This window comes from Labrus mixtus, chromosome 11 (genome assembly GCF_963584025.1).
Source record: "Labrus mixtus chromosome 11, fLabMix1.1, whole genome shotgun sequence".
In the NCBI taxonomy this organism is placed as follows: domain Eukaryota; kingdom Metazoa; phylum Chordata; class Actinopteri; order Labriformes; family Labridae; genus Labrus; species Labrus mixtus.
Window position 1 is genome coordinate 16526671 of NC_083622.1, and position 15002 is coordinate 16541672.

Below are 15002 nucleotides of genomic sequence, written 5' to 3' on the forward strand. Positions count from 1 at the left end.
GGATTCAAAGCTATCTGGTTAAACTTACATTATGAAGACGTCAGGGTCAAAGAAACACAAATGCAAGATTTTTGAGGTAGTAGCTGTATTCAAATGATTGACAACACAAGCACCCCCTCTCCCTGTACCAATGTTTCAGCTACAGAAATGACAATGTTTTTCACTGAATGTCTTACTTTCTATACAGCACTCAATCAAATGTTAAAAATGAAATGGTTAAACTCACTACCACAGTTGACTAATACTGTCATTATGCAGCATTTCAATTCATTTTTTGCCTTCCTGTCATATCTAAATCATTACACTAGTGTACCAAGGCTAAGCACAAAAAACTAACCATTCAACAAAGCAAAAAGAATATTCATGTCCAAACTGTTTTGAGATTTACATGTGTATGCTGAATGTCACCTTAGAAAAGTTTAACCATTTAGAGCAGTTTTAGTGTTTACTTTGCACCTGTAAAAAAAAAAGTCACAATAAAGAGCACCAAAGGGAACTTAAAAAAAAAATAAAGTTAACAGCAAAAGTAACAAAAAAAAAATCAATATTTAAATACATTTGTAACCACTTAGCTCCTTCACACACACACTGCATTAGACCAAGGCAAATTATGTAAACTGAAAGAAAAAGCACCAAATGTTAAGGAAGATGAGAACAAAAATACTAGTAACTAATGAAGAAATATTCCGTCTCCATCTGCTCAGAGTCCATGTTTTGTTCCAGGTTCACCAGGTGTTTCTATTTCCTCTTTCTGTCTTGAGAGCATCGTGGACAATACCTGCATATGAAGGACAATAATCACAGTATGACATATTTCTACAACAGAAACAATTCATACAAACAACATTACAGGCTCCATTTTGTTACTATCTTTCTTACCATTTGCCTCTTGGTTTTGTTGTCAGGCCGACACAAGCGAAATGGAACCACTCAATGGAGCACTGGAGTAAAGAAAGAAAGTACCGTTAGGTATTCCTGCGAGTTGAGCACTTGGCACTAATGAAATATTGTAAAAAACAAAACAAAAAAAAAACACATCAACACAAATCTTTTATGGTTGCTGTGTGGCATCAGTCTTATTAAGCACTTGCTCCAACCTCTGTAGCATGTCCTCCCTAAACCCTGAGCCCTTATGGAATTAATTGACATCACCTGGAAAGTGATTAAATGAACAAGGCTGCGAGGGCTCGAAAAGGTTAAATACCTATGGGACAGCACTTTGCTGACTTCTCTGTAACCGTGGCAATAGGTATTTTTATTTTAAAATTTTTACTTTACTCACTCACAGACATGGTGCTTATATATGTACATTTCTCCGTTGTGGGTTAAATAAAGGTTTATCTTATATATAAAACAGGACTTATATGCTCTCTTGTTTTTTTTATTGACTTACAGTAGAGTTTTGAATTAGCTGTAGTTTCTTTTTTTGGTAGACTGTAAAGTATTAAGTAAATCTATTCATATTATTTTCTAAAAGGGATTCTAACTTCCACCACAAGACATTTCAAAGTGAAAAATTGAAGTGGTTTTTAATAAATAAGAATCTCAAAAGGTATCTTCATAAGACTGACTGATCAAAACTCACATCAGTGTTGTCACATCCAATCATCTCGCCGTAAGAGACCTGATGGCACAGACAGTATGTTGGTTCGTTGGGGTCCACCGGCATGTCCAGCACATCAGACGGGTGCACATTCCCAAAATTGGCCGTTGGGCTGTTGAATTCTCCTCTGATGGGAAGACGGATTGCAAGTGAGAAACAGAATGGCTGCCATGATCATAAGTCAAACAATGATGAATAAGTTTGAGCATCAAAGTAAACACCACGCCATCATGAGCAGGTAGATGCACAACTTACGGCTGAAGGAGTTTGACTTTCTTCTGTGCAGTCTTGGGACTGCTGTCTTCATCTGAGCTCTTCACTTTAGACCTTGTTTTAGCCGTTTTCTTTTCCTTCTGTCTGGAGTCACCTGAAACAACACAATGACTTTCATTATACACTTATTTGAGTATTTCATGGCTCAAACCGTTTCGCTATGAATAATAATTTTAAAAAGCTAGCAAATATGATACACGTGTACGCACTTTTCTTCCCCTTGCTTGAGGTGGAATCATAGTCTGTGCTCTCAATTTGCTTTTCTTTCAGGTCAGCCTCAAACCGAGCCAGGTCTGTGTCAAGACGTCTAATGTGTTTGTCAACCTGCAGGAAACAGAAAATCAGCGCATTGATTGATGTGCCAGTTAATGTGTACACACAAATTCTACCACTCTTGTTAATTATAAACCATTTCCCCCCCTTAAGATACCTACCATCTCATAGGTCTGCATGGCCAGCTGTACCTTATCATCTCCAAACTCTTTGCATTTACTGTAAGACTGCTGAATCTGCCTCAGTATGGACAGCTTTTGCTCTGAGGAAAGAGTCCGAGCGTTGGCTGTGTACTCTTTGGCCAGAGAGTCTATCTGTCCTTTAAGATCTGCAAGAGAAGCAAGGGCCAAACAGTTCATGTTGAGCTTTAAGGGAAAGATACTGAACACACTGAAATACCACTCAACTTAAACACAGACAGAGGAGATGATAACAAAACGTGTTTTCTTAATAAGTATAGACCGTAAAGGTAGGTTTGTGACATATTCAGTTCTGTACTATTCATCAGTGATTCACAAAACTTTTTTAACCTTTAAGATGAACAAATGCCTACTTGTAGCTTCACATCACATGTTTAAGCATTGGTTGTATAAAAAAGTATGACTACATCACAACGCAATAAAGGAAAATCATGGGGGAAAGAAAAAAAATAATCCTGCAGAAGAATAAATTAGATTAAGAGATAAAAATCCAATTAGTAAAGACATTGTTAGATGTTCTCACCTTCTGTGCGTTGATCGAGATCCCGCATTAAATTGAAGTTTCTCTGCAACTCGAATGGCAGATTTTCGATACCTGCAGCGAGACAGAAAAAAAAAAAAAAAGCAAATTTGCATTTAAAGGGGAATGAAAATGTAACATTCAGGGAAATGAAAACACTCTGGTTGGCTCATCATAAACGCTGCATTTAACGCTTTGTTCTAGTAAAGCAGTAAACAGGAAGGGCCACACAGAATTTACAAACTGCACTGAAATTAAAAAGTAGATTACTAAAGCTTAGTAGCATATATGTGACTTTGAATCTCAAACAGCATCCTTTCGTCACTAAGGTACGATCTGGTTTCCCAGCAATTAGACTGAGCCCAGACCCACAGACCGCTGGAGTACGGTTGAAGCATTGCTTTTTTTAGCGCGATGATGAGCGAGGGCTACATTACGAACTGCAACACTGAACATTAAAAAAGCGAGGGCGGGTTGTGTAATGTCAAACACTTAAAAATCATGATAAAAAAAGCTTACTGTCCAAATAATGCTCCAAATACATCCCCGCCGCCATCTTAGAAATGTAAACAACACAGCTTCCGGTCCAAAATGGACCACTGTGATTGGTTGTTTCGACACTTTTAACAACATCAGAAGAGAACCGCGAGAGCTACTTCTTACTAATATGGTTTTATCCTTAATATTTACTGTCTATAGTATTCTCTTATAGCGGAAAAATAAATATGTTAAATACATGCAAAGCTCTCGTTTTTTTGAGTTGTTTATCTTCTAACAAATAAAAACTGTTATTCAAAGATAAAGCTAAAACTATAATACTCAAAATACTAACTTAGAAATACTCAATTTCATCTGAACGTAAGGACACATTGAATTTTTAAAACTATAAACAATTGTTGTTTTTTTTTTTACAGATATCCAAAACTTAAAAATGTCTGTTCAAAACTAAACCGAAAAGTGAAAATATGATTATTTAAAGACTACATTTAATGAAAGATGGTCAGCTTAATGCTGATATGTCAATGAATTCAGATGAACTTAAGACAACTAAACCTCACACTGATCAATAAATGAGGAATCAAACAAGTGATTGGAAAAAAAAGAAGTCTTAAAACATTTATTTTTTTCACAGATTACTGGAGGACATCCCATTCTGCAATTTCATACAAACATATCGAACATTTTGTTATACAAACAGAGGAACGTAGGAGCTTACTGAAGTGACACCATCATTAACCAGTAAAAATCATTTGTACACAGGCATTACAACCATATCTGACTGACATATTCAGAATTACTGCTCTTAAATAACAGAGACAACCGAGCTGATGCCTTGTTAACTCAGGTGATCAGGGTCTTTAGGGAAGCTTTTACATAATCCATGACACTTCATCACACTGTACACATCACTCTACATCTTGTTTTGCTAACAAGACTTTCAACTTTCTGAACTTGTTTTTTCCAATTCGTTTTTTTGCTTTCACGGGGGACTTTTTGTTCATGCCCTGCTTTTTCTCAAATCTGCTGCTGTCCTTTTTGTCAGCCTTTTGTTCTTTTGTTCCGTCTGCAGTCTTTGATGCAGTCTTCTTGGCCTTCGCTCCTTCTACCGCCTTTCCATCCATTTTGGCCATCTTCGCCTTCTTCGGTCCAGCAGGTAAGTCTTTCTTGCCTTTTGGCTTGGCTTTTTCTGTTTTCTTGGCCGTCATTCCATTGGCTTGGCTTTTCCCCTTTAGGCTGCCTGCCTTGCCGGGGACAGTCTTCTTCGTTGTGTCACTTTTGGAGGGTTTCTCTTCAGGAGAGTCTGTAACAACTGTTGCATCTGGAGCATCTGCACTTTCTTCTTCTAAATAAATAACAACAAGAGAAGTTAAGTTTGAGGTAAACAATGATACCTTCATGATAGAAGTGGACATGGGCTTGTGATAGAAAGTGTTACCTTTTCCCGTTGGTGCAGTCGGAATAACATTGGAGAACTTCTTAAACTTGGCCACAAAGAATCCGTCCATATTGTGGGAATGAGGGTAAAAACGCTTGGACAGGCGAAGAGTGGGATGGAATCTACGTTCTTTGAACCTTAAAAAAAGGAGAAAAATACATTTTAAGATTGAAGATCAGAGTACCGGCCTTTCAGTAACATAAACAGGTTTTCTTTTTTACCTTGTGAAGCCTTCTTTGCCGAAGTCGAGTCCCGTGGGAACCAATTTGACGTTTCTTTTCTTTAAAGCGTAGTCCACCACCCATTCATTCTCCTCAACCTGGTGAAATATATATTTTATTAATACAAAAGCCTTTCTGCTAAACACTTTCATCTACAAACAAATACATCGAAGAATGAAAAAGACATGAAACATAAAAAGTACATGTAGAGAACATACCATTATTGAACACGTGCAGTACACCAGATATCCTCCTGAGGAGGACTCGGCATTGACCGAGTCGATGGCAGACAGAAGTAATTCTTTCTGCAGGTGAGCAGAACGATGGATGTCTGCGTCGTCCTGTCAGGTAATAGAAGGAAAAGAAGAGGGATTAAATACGATGTAAACCTAAGGCTATGACACAGACAGTATGCGTGTAAACATTAAGAGTGAGTGGATTTACCTTGCTGGTTTTCACAGCAGGATCTTTAGCGATGACTCCTGTGCCTGAGCATGGAGCATCCAGCAGCACTCTGTCAAACCCACCCATAACCTGCAGGAGGCAAAAAAAACACACACCAGTCAGTGCACTGACAAACTCTTAATGTTAATGTAAACCAAGTATTTCAGTAAATGTTACCTTTGGGAACTGTCTCCCATCATAGTTGCTGACAACAGTGTTGGTGACCCCCAGGCGGTGGATGTTTCCCACCACACTCTTTAGTCTGTCTGCATTGGCGTCATTAGCAACGATCACTCCAGTGTTTCTCATGAGCTGGGCTGGTGGTGGGACAAACAAATACATCATTAAACACGTTGATTCTACCTGTGAGAAAAGATTGGATTTGCATTGGTCTGTTATTTGCTATTTCTCTTTAAATTCATGTGCAACTATTTTGATGATCAAGAATGGCTTCTATTAGTAGTTCATATGTTAAAACATTTCTTTGTCATAAATGATATCAAACGGAGTGTTTTTGTGCTTTACACTGATAATTGGACCAATGAAAGAGTTTGAAACTCCATGTTGGGATCTCATCTGAATAACTGTTAGCAGAGGATGGAAACTCTTATTCAAATACAAAGTGTAACTACAGCACATCTTACCGATATATGTAGTCTTGCCTCCTGGAGCTGAGCTCATGTCTAACACTAACTCGCCCTCTTGTGGAGAGAGCGCCATCACCGGCAAAAAGCTGGAGGCTCCCTGCAGCATGTACTGACCAGACAGGTACTCTGGGGTTGCACCTGATTTTAAAAAACACAGGAAGAGTTAGAGTTAAAGTTCATGAGTCTACAGTCAGCCACCTTAGATACAATCGATGTCCTAAAGAGTTGTGTCAAATGTAAATAAAACCCCGTATGTGACCGAAAATAAAACAAAGAGAACATGAGAACTGGTGAAACTGTAGATTGTCATCGTTTTGGAAACTTATACGCCCAATGTTCATTTTAACCATCAAAAAGTTTAAATAAAGTTTGGACTGTGGTAAACAAAAGGCTGGAAAAGTTGTGAAATAAAAACTCAGTGGAACATCTCATAATTAATTAGGTTAACTGGCAACAGGTTATTATTATTATTATGATAGGTTCTCGGAGAGGGAGGAACTTCTTTTTAAATGTGTTGCTGACGTCACATTCAACATTGGCACAGACTTTAAAAAAACAATGGAATAATCTCTCAGCTTTCTCATTGGATATGATGTCTTTGTGCTATTTTCATTCAAACATGGGGTTTCAATGTTTTTGAAAATCATCACTTATTGTAATTATTGACATTTCACAGAAATTCTCAGGAGACAGGTTTGTATTATCAAACAGAGATTTTTCAGGTGACTTGAATGTAATGAAACTTACCGACTGGAACTGATGAGTCATAGATGACCAAACCCACTTTGGACCATTTCCCCAGTGGATCAAGGTTCACCCCTCGGTTGATCAAGGCCTAAAAACAAATGTAGTTAGAGTTCAACAAACAGTAAGAGCACTTGAATAAAGCGTTTGACTCTGAACAATTCTATCTGCATCATGGGTTTATTAGACTCTCTCCTTTAAATCATTAATGTGTTTATGACAAATTCAAAACTGGAGCTAAACCTGGATAATCTATTTCACTTATCCCCACAGCCCGTCATTTTTATTCTGAAATGATCACCCTGACTGTTTCATTCTGGTCTCTGCAGTTATTACAGAGTGAAGAAATATGAAGTATCAAAGCAGTTACCTGTGCAAGGTCCCGCCTCCTTGTTTTCAGTGTGTTGGTCCGAATAGTGACAGGTCTCTGAATTTCATTGGCCTCAAGGAAGTCAACCAGCTGCAGGCAAAATATAAAAAATGAACAAGAAAAAAGTTATTTAACGCAGCTGAGAATTTCAATCAGGTCATGACAACAGACACATATTTCAGTTTGGTACATTGAAAAGTTCCAGGAATGTTGAGAACATCAAAGTTTAATCATTCACGCACCTCTGAGAGAGGAAAGAGGTCCATTAACTTCTCAATCAGGAAGTTGTTGTAGCTGTAATACATACAGAGATCCTTCTTCAGGAGAGAGATGTACTCGGCTCTCTCTTTCCCTTCCTCCCTCTTTGTCGAGAAATTACAAAGGACGTCAATGTTGTCTTTTATTCTTTGATGGATCGTCTTCAGGTCGAGAGGCAGGATACCTAAGATGTAAACAAATAAAGATGAGACCTTGTTTCAGTATATTCAATTATGTGCATTAAAAAGAGGGAAAAATCTGAGAGATTTAAAAGAAAAAGAAACTCATTCACCTTCTTTCTCACTTTCCTCTGCCCCCGGTAGTCTAAACAGGTCCATTTCATCCATGTTGGCTTGAACTGTGTCTTCCTCTTCCATGTCCTCATCGGATTTCTTTTCTTTACCATCCTCATCCTCGTCATCATCTTCCTCCTCATCATCATCATCATCATCATCTTCATCACTTCCAAGAGGCAATGTTTCCTTCTGCTTTTTGGCTTTCTTGGCTGCCCGCTCAATGGGAAGAAGCTGAATGAAAAATAAAAGGACATTAGTCACTGTTTTATATAAACTTTATATTCAGCACATTAAAACCCCATCGTCTGTGAAAGATACACTGTTCAGATTGAATGCGAGAACCAATGGCCTGGTTATAACCATCAACAGGGGTGGGTATTTTTTTTTGTCTCTATTCTGAAATCATGGACTGAACCGTCAAATGATCAGTTTTTCTCATCTCTTAAACGTTGACGCCTCAATCACAATTTTAATCATTTACATCATTCAATACATCAAACAAAACTTTAGTTCACAACAAGTTGAAACATGTCACTTACTTCCTCTCCATCACTCTCTTCCTCACCACTGCCATCTTCGAGAGTACCATAGTCATCAACCAATTCTTCATCATCTTCATCATCATCCTCATCCTCCATTTCTTTGACTGCTAGTTTGGAACCCTTCTTTCCCTTTTCTCCCTTCTGCTCCTGCTGCTCTTCCTCGCTCTCATCATCCTCGTCCTCCCAGTGTTCATCACTGTCATCCTCACTTTCAGGTTCATCAAGTTTGCGCTTCCTCTTCACGGGTTTCAACCATTTACTGTTCTCGTCAGTGAATCCTTCAGTCCAACAGAGACAGGAAATAAAAACCACATGATTTAGAATAACAAACAAGTCAAGGACTCTATCTGAAAATGAAGGTTGTTAATTAAAAAATAAAAATAAAATGTTTCTCTCTTAAAATGCCAAGAAACTGCAGATATCTTATGGTGCGTTCCATTTGATCCTGGAAGTAGAAATTCCCGAGTTACCGGTCCGATACGTCATCAGGAACGCCTCCTTGAAGGAAATATCGACTCGGAAACTCAGAGCAACTTCAGTAGTCTGACTTAAAATCCAACATGGCTGCTATGTGCATCAACAGTAACGTTTAACTTAGAACTACAGTGTTTATAAGCAGATTCGTCCACTTTTTGTGTAATTAAATCAATCACACCGGAATGATCTTGCAAGTTCTATCAGTAGACATGTTGTCGTGGTTTTTTCGTGCAAACTATCACATAGTGTTTTTTTTCTCGTCAGGTATTAGCTAACAATACAAAAAGGTACTCTTGGAGGCATCCGTGTTGCTTGTCCGACTTGCAACTGGAACACGGTTAACTCGGGTGTGACGTCATTCCCAGCTCCGAAATCCGAGGTAAATAGAACGCACCAATAGACTTGAAAACTTAACATCAATGTGGTTAATATGTGATGCAAGCTAAATACACGTTATATTCTTCAGATGCTTGGTAGGTATTGCATGATTTTCTGTACACAAAAAAAGATCCCAACCATGTCACACTGAAGTGGTTACCTTTCTTGGGCTGTTCCTCTGCAGCATCTTTAGGCTTTTTCGAAGTCTGAACTCTTTTTGCAGCTCTGTAAATTGACAAAACAAATCAGTATCTTGTGAAGAGACTTGTGTTATTTAGTGGTTAATATTTATTCAACTTTTTACCTCTTTCTGCCTCTACTTGACAGGCGTTTTGGTTCGGTTTCCTCTGCAAACAGAGAAAAACATCAACTATGATTATGCAGTCTGAAAGTTAGAGAGTTGTACAACTTGACAACAGAGATGTCCAGAGTCTTTGTAACTAGCTGAGATGAAGGGTGGAATAATTACCGTCTTTTATGAACTTAACCAGCTCTGTCTCAGCTCCTTGCTGCTTTCGTGATTTTCTCCCGGGCCCTCTTTTCACCTTATTGGTGGGATCCAACTTTCGACCCATGACTCAGAGCTGAAAATTAAAAGAATAGAAAATAAACAGAGGTCACTGTTTGCACTGCCTTTAGATCAAGCTCGGCTCCGTTTGGACTGATTCGCTTCCAAGATGACCTAAGCCCCATGCAGTGAACCACAAAACATCACATGTGACCTAAACATATAAAACATGCAGTGCATTACACCATATAGTGCTTAACATCAACACATCCCACAATCTGTCATTGTCACATCCCATTCCTTTAATAGTAATAACTAATAACACTGCATTTTTATATATTTTGCGTGTGGTTTAATTTCAAGCATGTTCATTTCAACAGAAAATAAAAGTGACGTATGTTCAGATGAATGCCTGCATGTGACAACTTCAACTGCTGTAATGAATCCAGTGAAGAGCAACAAATACAAAACCACGACTTTTCTTACACAAAGCAGTTAATTGTTTATGGACTTTTCCTGAAAGAAGGTGATCTATTTTTTTTTTTTTTTTGTTATTGTGGTATCTATCTATTTTTTTGTACATGTTTAATTTTTATTTTCTTATTTAAATTGTACTGTGTTCACTTTTTGTTTGCAATCTTTGCTGCTGTAACGATGTAAATTTCCCCGCTGTGGGATAAATAAAGGATTATCTTATCTTAAAAAATTCACAAACACAAAGAAGTTTGTTTTTGGTAGAGAAACCAAGACTGCATTTATTTAGGGTAATCAAAATAAAGCTCATGACTAATAAGAGGTTATCACCATTGTTGTAGCTTTATGTCCAGAAGTCTGCAGGTCGGCTGAAACACAGTTAACATCTGCCTTTTATAAAAAAAAATATACTTGAATGATTTAATTCATTTTAATTATACAACTGCTCTGTAACTTTGACTCTTTTAAGTGTCTTAATAAAATAACTTGTTCCATTTGTTTTATCTTCATTTTCATCTTCTTTTGGTTTAACTGGCCTGTTTTAATAACTTTTCTTAAATGTCTTCTATTGTGGTACTTTTCCGCTTCATCAAGATGCTTTTGAAAGGTTTGTTGAGGATTAATCAAGAGAAATAACAGTATACCTGTCTGTTTAACATAATGACGTGTTTTATTTAACCTCTACTTTATATTTTTTTTATGGACTTGCATACGTAAATGAATACTGGATACACAGCTCCAGATGTTTAACCACACGGATTTCAAACACTTTTGCAGATTCGCACTGACATAATAATGACAGAATAGACCGAAAAGACGAGTTACACACGGAACACGAGTGGACCCGACTCCGCATGTCGTGTTTTCTAGTGTCGACCAAGAACAAGACATGCGTTAATAACACTATCAGAGTTAAGAGTTTTTTTTGTCTCATGAGCTCAGATAAAAATGTCACATACTCACCGATAAATCCGTTGTTTTTTTAGATATAATTTCTACGCAGTGAACGGTAAAACCACACACGTGAATTTTTCCGCCACACGTTGTGGAAGAACATCCGGCGCGCAGCAGTGACGCAAGGACAACGCGATCATGCGTGCGCATGTCTACACAGTCTATAGTTTAAACAAAATTTAAAAAAATATACAAGACAAAGTTTAACGTTATCACATTATTATAATTAGTGGAAAGTGCAAAGTTAGTAACAATCAACTTAGTAGTACCTTTGGTAGTACCCACTCGTGAACACGCGCTTTACAGTGACGTAGACATACAGCGACAGTCCAAACGATTTTAAAAGAATCATGGCGGCTCCTGATGGTAAGAAGCGTGGTCTTGAACATTTGGACGAATATGAACCAAAACCAGCCAAACACCTTCGCAGCCTACATGACCGCATGGCAGAGAGGAGGCTGGTTGTGATTCTGGAGGGAGCCTCGTTAGAAACAGTGAAGGTAAAGAGTGTGTTTGAGTGTTGTTGTGATCGAGCCCCTACCTGCTGCTGACCCCAGTTACCATGCCTTTAAACTGTGGTTCACACTACAATACCTACACTTATAACATGTGTGTTTTGATTTCCCAGGTTGGAAAAACATTTGAGCTGTTAAACTGTGACCAACACAAAAATATAATCGTCAAAAGTGGAAGGAATCCGGGACACATACGACCAGATATCACTCACCAGGTAAGTTCTTATTTCAGACAAATAAATAGTGTTTATGTACCTTTGTGGGTTACAAAAAGGGTCGTCATTACATAATATGACAACCATCCGAGAGTGATGTCATGCTTATTGAGTTAATGGACTTTAAAGGCTCTGTACTCTGTAATCTGACACAATCTGTGAATTTAAAACTACAACAAAAAAAAAATGCACAATTGAAAACAAAAGACTGCATGTTACCATAGGCCGATGTATATTTCTTTTTACAGTTGCTTTGTTTACTTCAAAGTTAAAGATGTGCCTTCTATAAAAGAGCATATAATATGAGCACATTTAAAATATTGTTCTTTCTTTCCCCAGTGTTTGCTCATGTTGATGGACAGTCCACTGAACAGGGCAGGCCTGTTGCAGGTTTATATCCACACAGAGAAAAACGCCTTAATAGAAATCAACCCACAGACACGCATCCCAAGAACCTTCACTCGTTTCTGTGGCCTAATGGGTAAACTACCAATGTTAAATGTTAATGTTTGAATTGATTAGAATATCTAGATCAGTCAATTTTACTCAAATTTGTTTTCCATCTCAGTTCAGCTCCTGCACAAGCTGAGTGTCAGGGCCGCTGATGGTCCTCAAAAGCTTCTGAGGATGATTAAGAACCCAGTGTCTGACCATCTGCCTCCTGGCTGCCCACGCATGACCACCTCTTTCTCTGCTGGAGAGGCTGTCTGCCCTCGGACTTTAGTGCCAGATGGACCAGCTGCAGTGGTGGTCGGAGCATTTGCACACGGAGCGGTGAGAAAAAAAATCTCCAGATTATAGATGATTTACTGTTGTCCGCATCCAATTTTTGTGTGTCTTACTGATCTCTTTGTCTTTTATTAGGTGAATGTGGACTACACAGAGAAGACCGTGTCTATCAGTAACTACCCACTTTCAGGGGCACTGACCTGCGCCAAGATGTGCTCTGCCTTTGAGGAAGTGTGGGGTGTCCTGTGACAAACTGTCAGAGAACTACTGATGGTCACCAGGCAGAGAGAAACATGGACATTAGAACGCAGAATGGATATATTGCAAACAGTTGGCCAAATGACAATTTTGCTAGTGATACTATGTGGATTACAAAAAAGTATCATGTTACACACTCTGTGTATACTGATGTTGTGAAAAACAAATGTTTCTGTATCCATTGTTCCCTTTTCATTTTCACTTGGCTGTTTTTTTTATATCAGTTTCAGCTACTGCTGAGTTTTGAATCAGTGCAATTATATTGAAATATATAACCAAATGATGAGTGATTTTCTTCTATGTAGATTAGAACAAATGTTTATCTTAAATTGATGCAAAATTTTATGAAATTATGTGCTACATGAATTCCATGAGAAAATGGTAACGGGAAAACCTTCAACACAGTTTATACATCAACAAAAAAGATATGATTTCACTTTGCTGATCAGGTTGGAGTTTATTACAGCTCAAAATGGATTTGTCTTCCGTGTTAATTCTAGTAGTAGTAAGTTCTTCTCAGGGCAACCCGACGTTTCGGTGCTTTTCTTAACCGGGTTTTAGTGAGCCTTTGTCTTGTTCGTTGTTTCTTTCTCCGTGAAGATTTATAAGGAAGACGATTTTGCTTTGGTCGACGTCTTCGAGTCCTTGTTGTCTTCCTTGGAGTCTTTCGAACCTGCGCTGCTCGGCTTGTCGCAGATCCGCGTTTCTTCCCTGCTGGTTTTGCAGTTTTTCCTCTTGCTTTGAGGGCCTTTCTTCTTGGTTTGTGGGATTTGGCCGCTGGCTTACGAGTCTTGCCTTTCAGTTTGTGTGGTCTGGCTGCTGCTTTCTGAGCCTTGCCTTTTGGTTTGTAGGATTTGCCTTTATGTTTGGTAGTCCTCCTGGCTGGTCTCTGTGACTGTGCTTTTCCTTTGGGGGATTTGCTGGCATTTTTGTTCTGCTTCAGATCTCCTTTTGTTTTTATAGGTATCGCACCACCTGTCATTGCTTGCTTTGCGTCAGTCTGTTTCTGATTTTATTTGGGAAATAAAGAATTGGAAAATAATTTTGGATTAGTATTTAAAGGAAAAACCTTTTGAGTCCCTACTTTGAGCACTGAAAAAAAGGTAAACAACACTTCACATTGAGAACACTGCTGCGGCTCTCAATGTATTAAAAAAAAAAAAAAAAAAAAAAAACGAATTTCCCCTCGCGGGATCAATAAAGTATAAATTCTTCTTCTATTCTTCTTCTTCTATTGAAACGTATAAGTACATTCCTCTTTACGCAACGTAAACTACATGTACTGTAAAACATCTAAAGAGCATTGTGATAGCGATGTCCCGCCCTTCTGTTTGACATTAAGTGTTGCGTCTTGTTTAAAAAGCCCAACTTTACAGTAAAACATGTCGACAAATTATAAAGGCAAAGCATCTTTTACCTTGTTGTTGAGTCTGAATGATGCATTCCTTGTAGTTCGCAGAAGTGTGTCGTTGTTTACCAGCCTTTTAGTCACCACATTGACCTTCTTGTTGTTTTTGGTGACATCGTACCCTCCTGCAGCCAGTGTGTGCTTGAGCTCTGCCATGGAGATGCCACCTCGGTGTTTGCATTGGCAAACCACACTGAGGATGAGCTGGGAGATGTGAGACGATGCTGGCTTTGCAGCCTTTGTGTTGGGTGCATTTTCAGTCTCTTTTTGAACCTGATGCTTAAAAAGGCGAACAGGAGTCTCTGAAATATTGATGAAAAAAGACAGCATTTGACTTGTTGATTTAAGAAAAAATATATAATCCTTGGATAATTATAAAATGTATTATAGTCTGATACAAACGCAATCGGTATAGTCATTGCTGAGGTCATTATCTCTGTTTCTGTATGGTTTTCCATTTTTTATAGTAATGTTAGAGGGTTGACAATGTTGCAGAGTTAACAAAAAAAAGTTTATTCCAGTAGATTCAGGGTGAATATATTTTTGTTAATTTTCACTTCTATTGGAAAAAAAAAACTTTGCCTTGTGAGTCTCAAAATAATACAATTTATTTAGCGTTAGATTGGTGTACTCAAGTAAATGTAGCCCCTCTGTTTCTACATCCAAAATTTAGTTAGTTCACTTAATTTTGGCTGGAACAAGTTAAAATACGACTTTAAAAAATACTAGTTTGTCAAAACCACATGAAGAGAAGAAAAA

General features: G+C 38.1%; 3 protein-coding genes across 3 annotated transcripts; 1 reads left to right on the forward strand and 2 right to left on the reverse strand.

Annotated features, from left to right (window-relative positions):
• Positions 1–68: 68 nt before the first annotated feature.
• ing4 (inhibitor of growth family, member 4) lies at positions 69–3471 on the reverse strand. The gene is made up of 8 exons (XM_061049320.1): positions 3389–3471; positions 2873–2944; positions 2311–2477; positions 2086–2200; positions 1859–1970; positions 1586–1730; positions 880–941; positions 69–778 (listed from the first exon to the last, which is right to left on the reverse strand). Exons 1-8 carry the CDS (start codon positions 3423–3425, stop codon positions 739–741), a joined length of 750 nt encoding a protein of 249 aa, XP_060905303.1. The 5' UTR covers positions 3426–3471; the 3' UTR covers positions 69–738.
• A 503-nt stretch (positions 3472–3974) lies between these two features.
• Positions 3975–11281, reverse strand: nop2 (NOP2 nucleolar protein homolog (yeast)). The gene is made up of 16 exons (XM_061049228.1): positions 11128–11281; positions 9652–9766; positions 9487–9529; positions 9343–9407; positions 8325–8605; positions 7782–8016; positions 7474–7673; positions 7232–7321; positions 6865–6952; positions 6115–6255; positions 5648–5787; positions 5471–5560; positions 5245–5367; positions 5027–5124; positions 4806–4942; positions 3975–4712 (listed from the first exon to the last, which is right to left on the reverse strand). Exons 2-16 carry the CDS (start codon positions 9755–9757, stop codon positions 4276–4278), a joined length of 2274 nt encoding a protein of 757 aa, XP_060905211.1. The 5' UTR covers positions 9758–9766; positions 11128–11281; the 3' UTR covers positions 3975–4275.
• Positions 11282–11436: 155 nt separating this feature from the next.
• Positions 11437–13877, forward strand: emg1 (EMG1 N1-specific pseudouridine methyltransferase). Its single transcript, XM_061049324.1, has 5 exons — positions 11437–11618; positions 11747–11848; positions 12188–12329; positions 12417–12622; positions 12713–13877. The coding sequence occupies exons 1-5, from the start codon at positions 11469–11471 to the stop codon at positions 12824–12826; spliced, it is 714 nt and encodes a 237-aa protein (XP_060905307.1). The 5' UTR covers positions 11437–11468; the 3' UTR covers positions 12827–13877.
• Positions 13878–15002: the final 1125 nt, after the last annotated feature.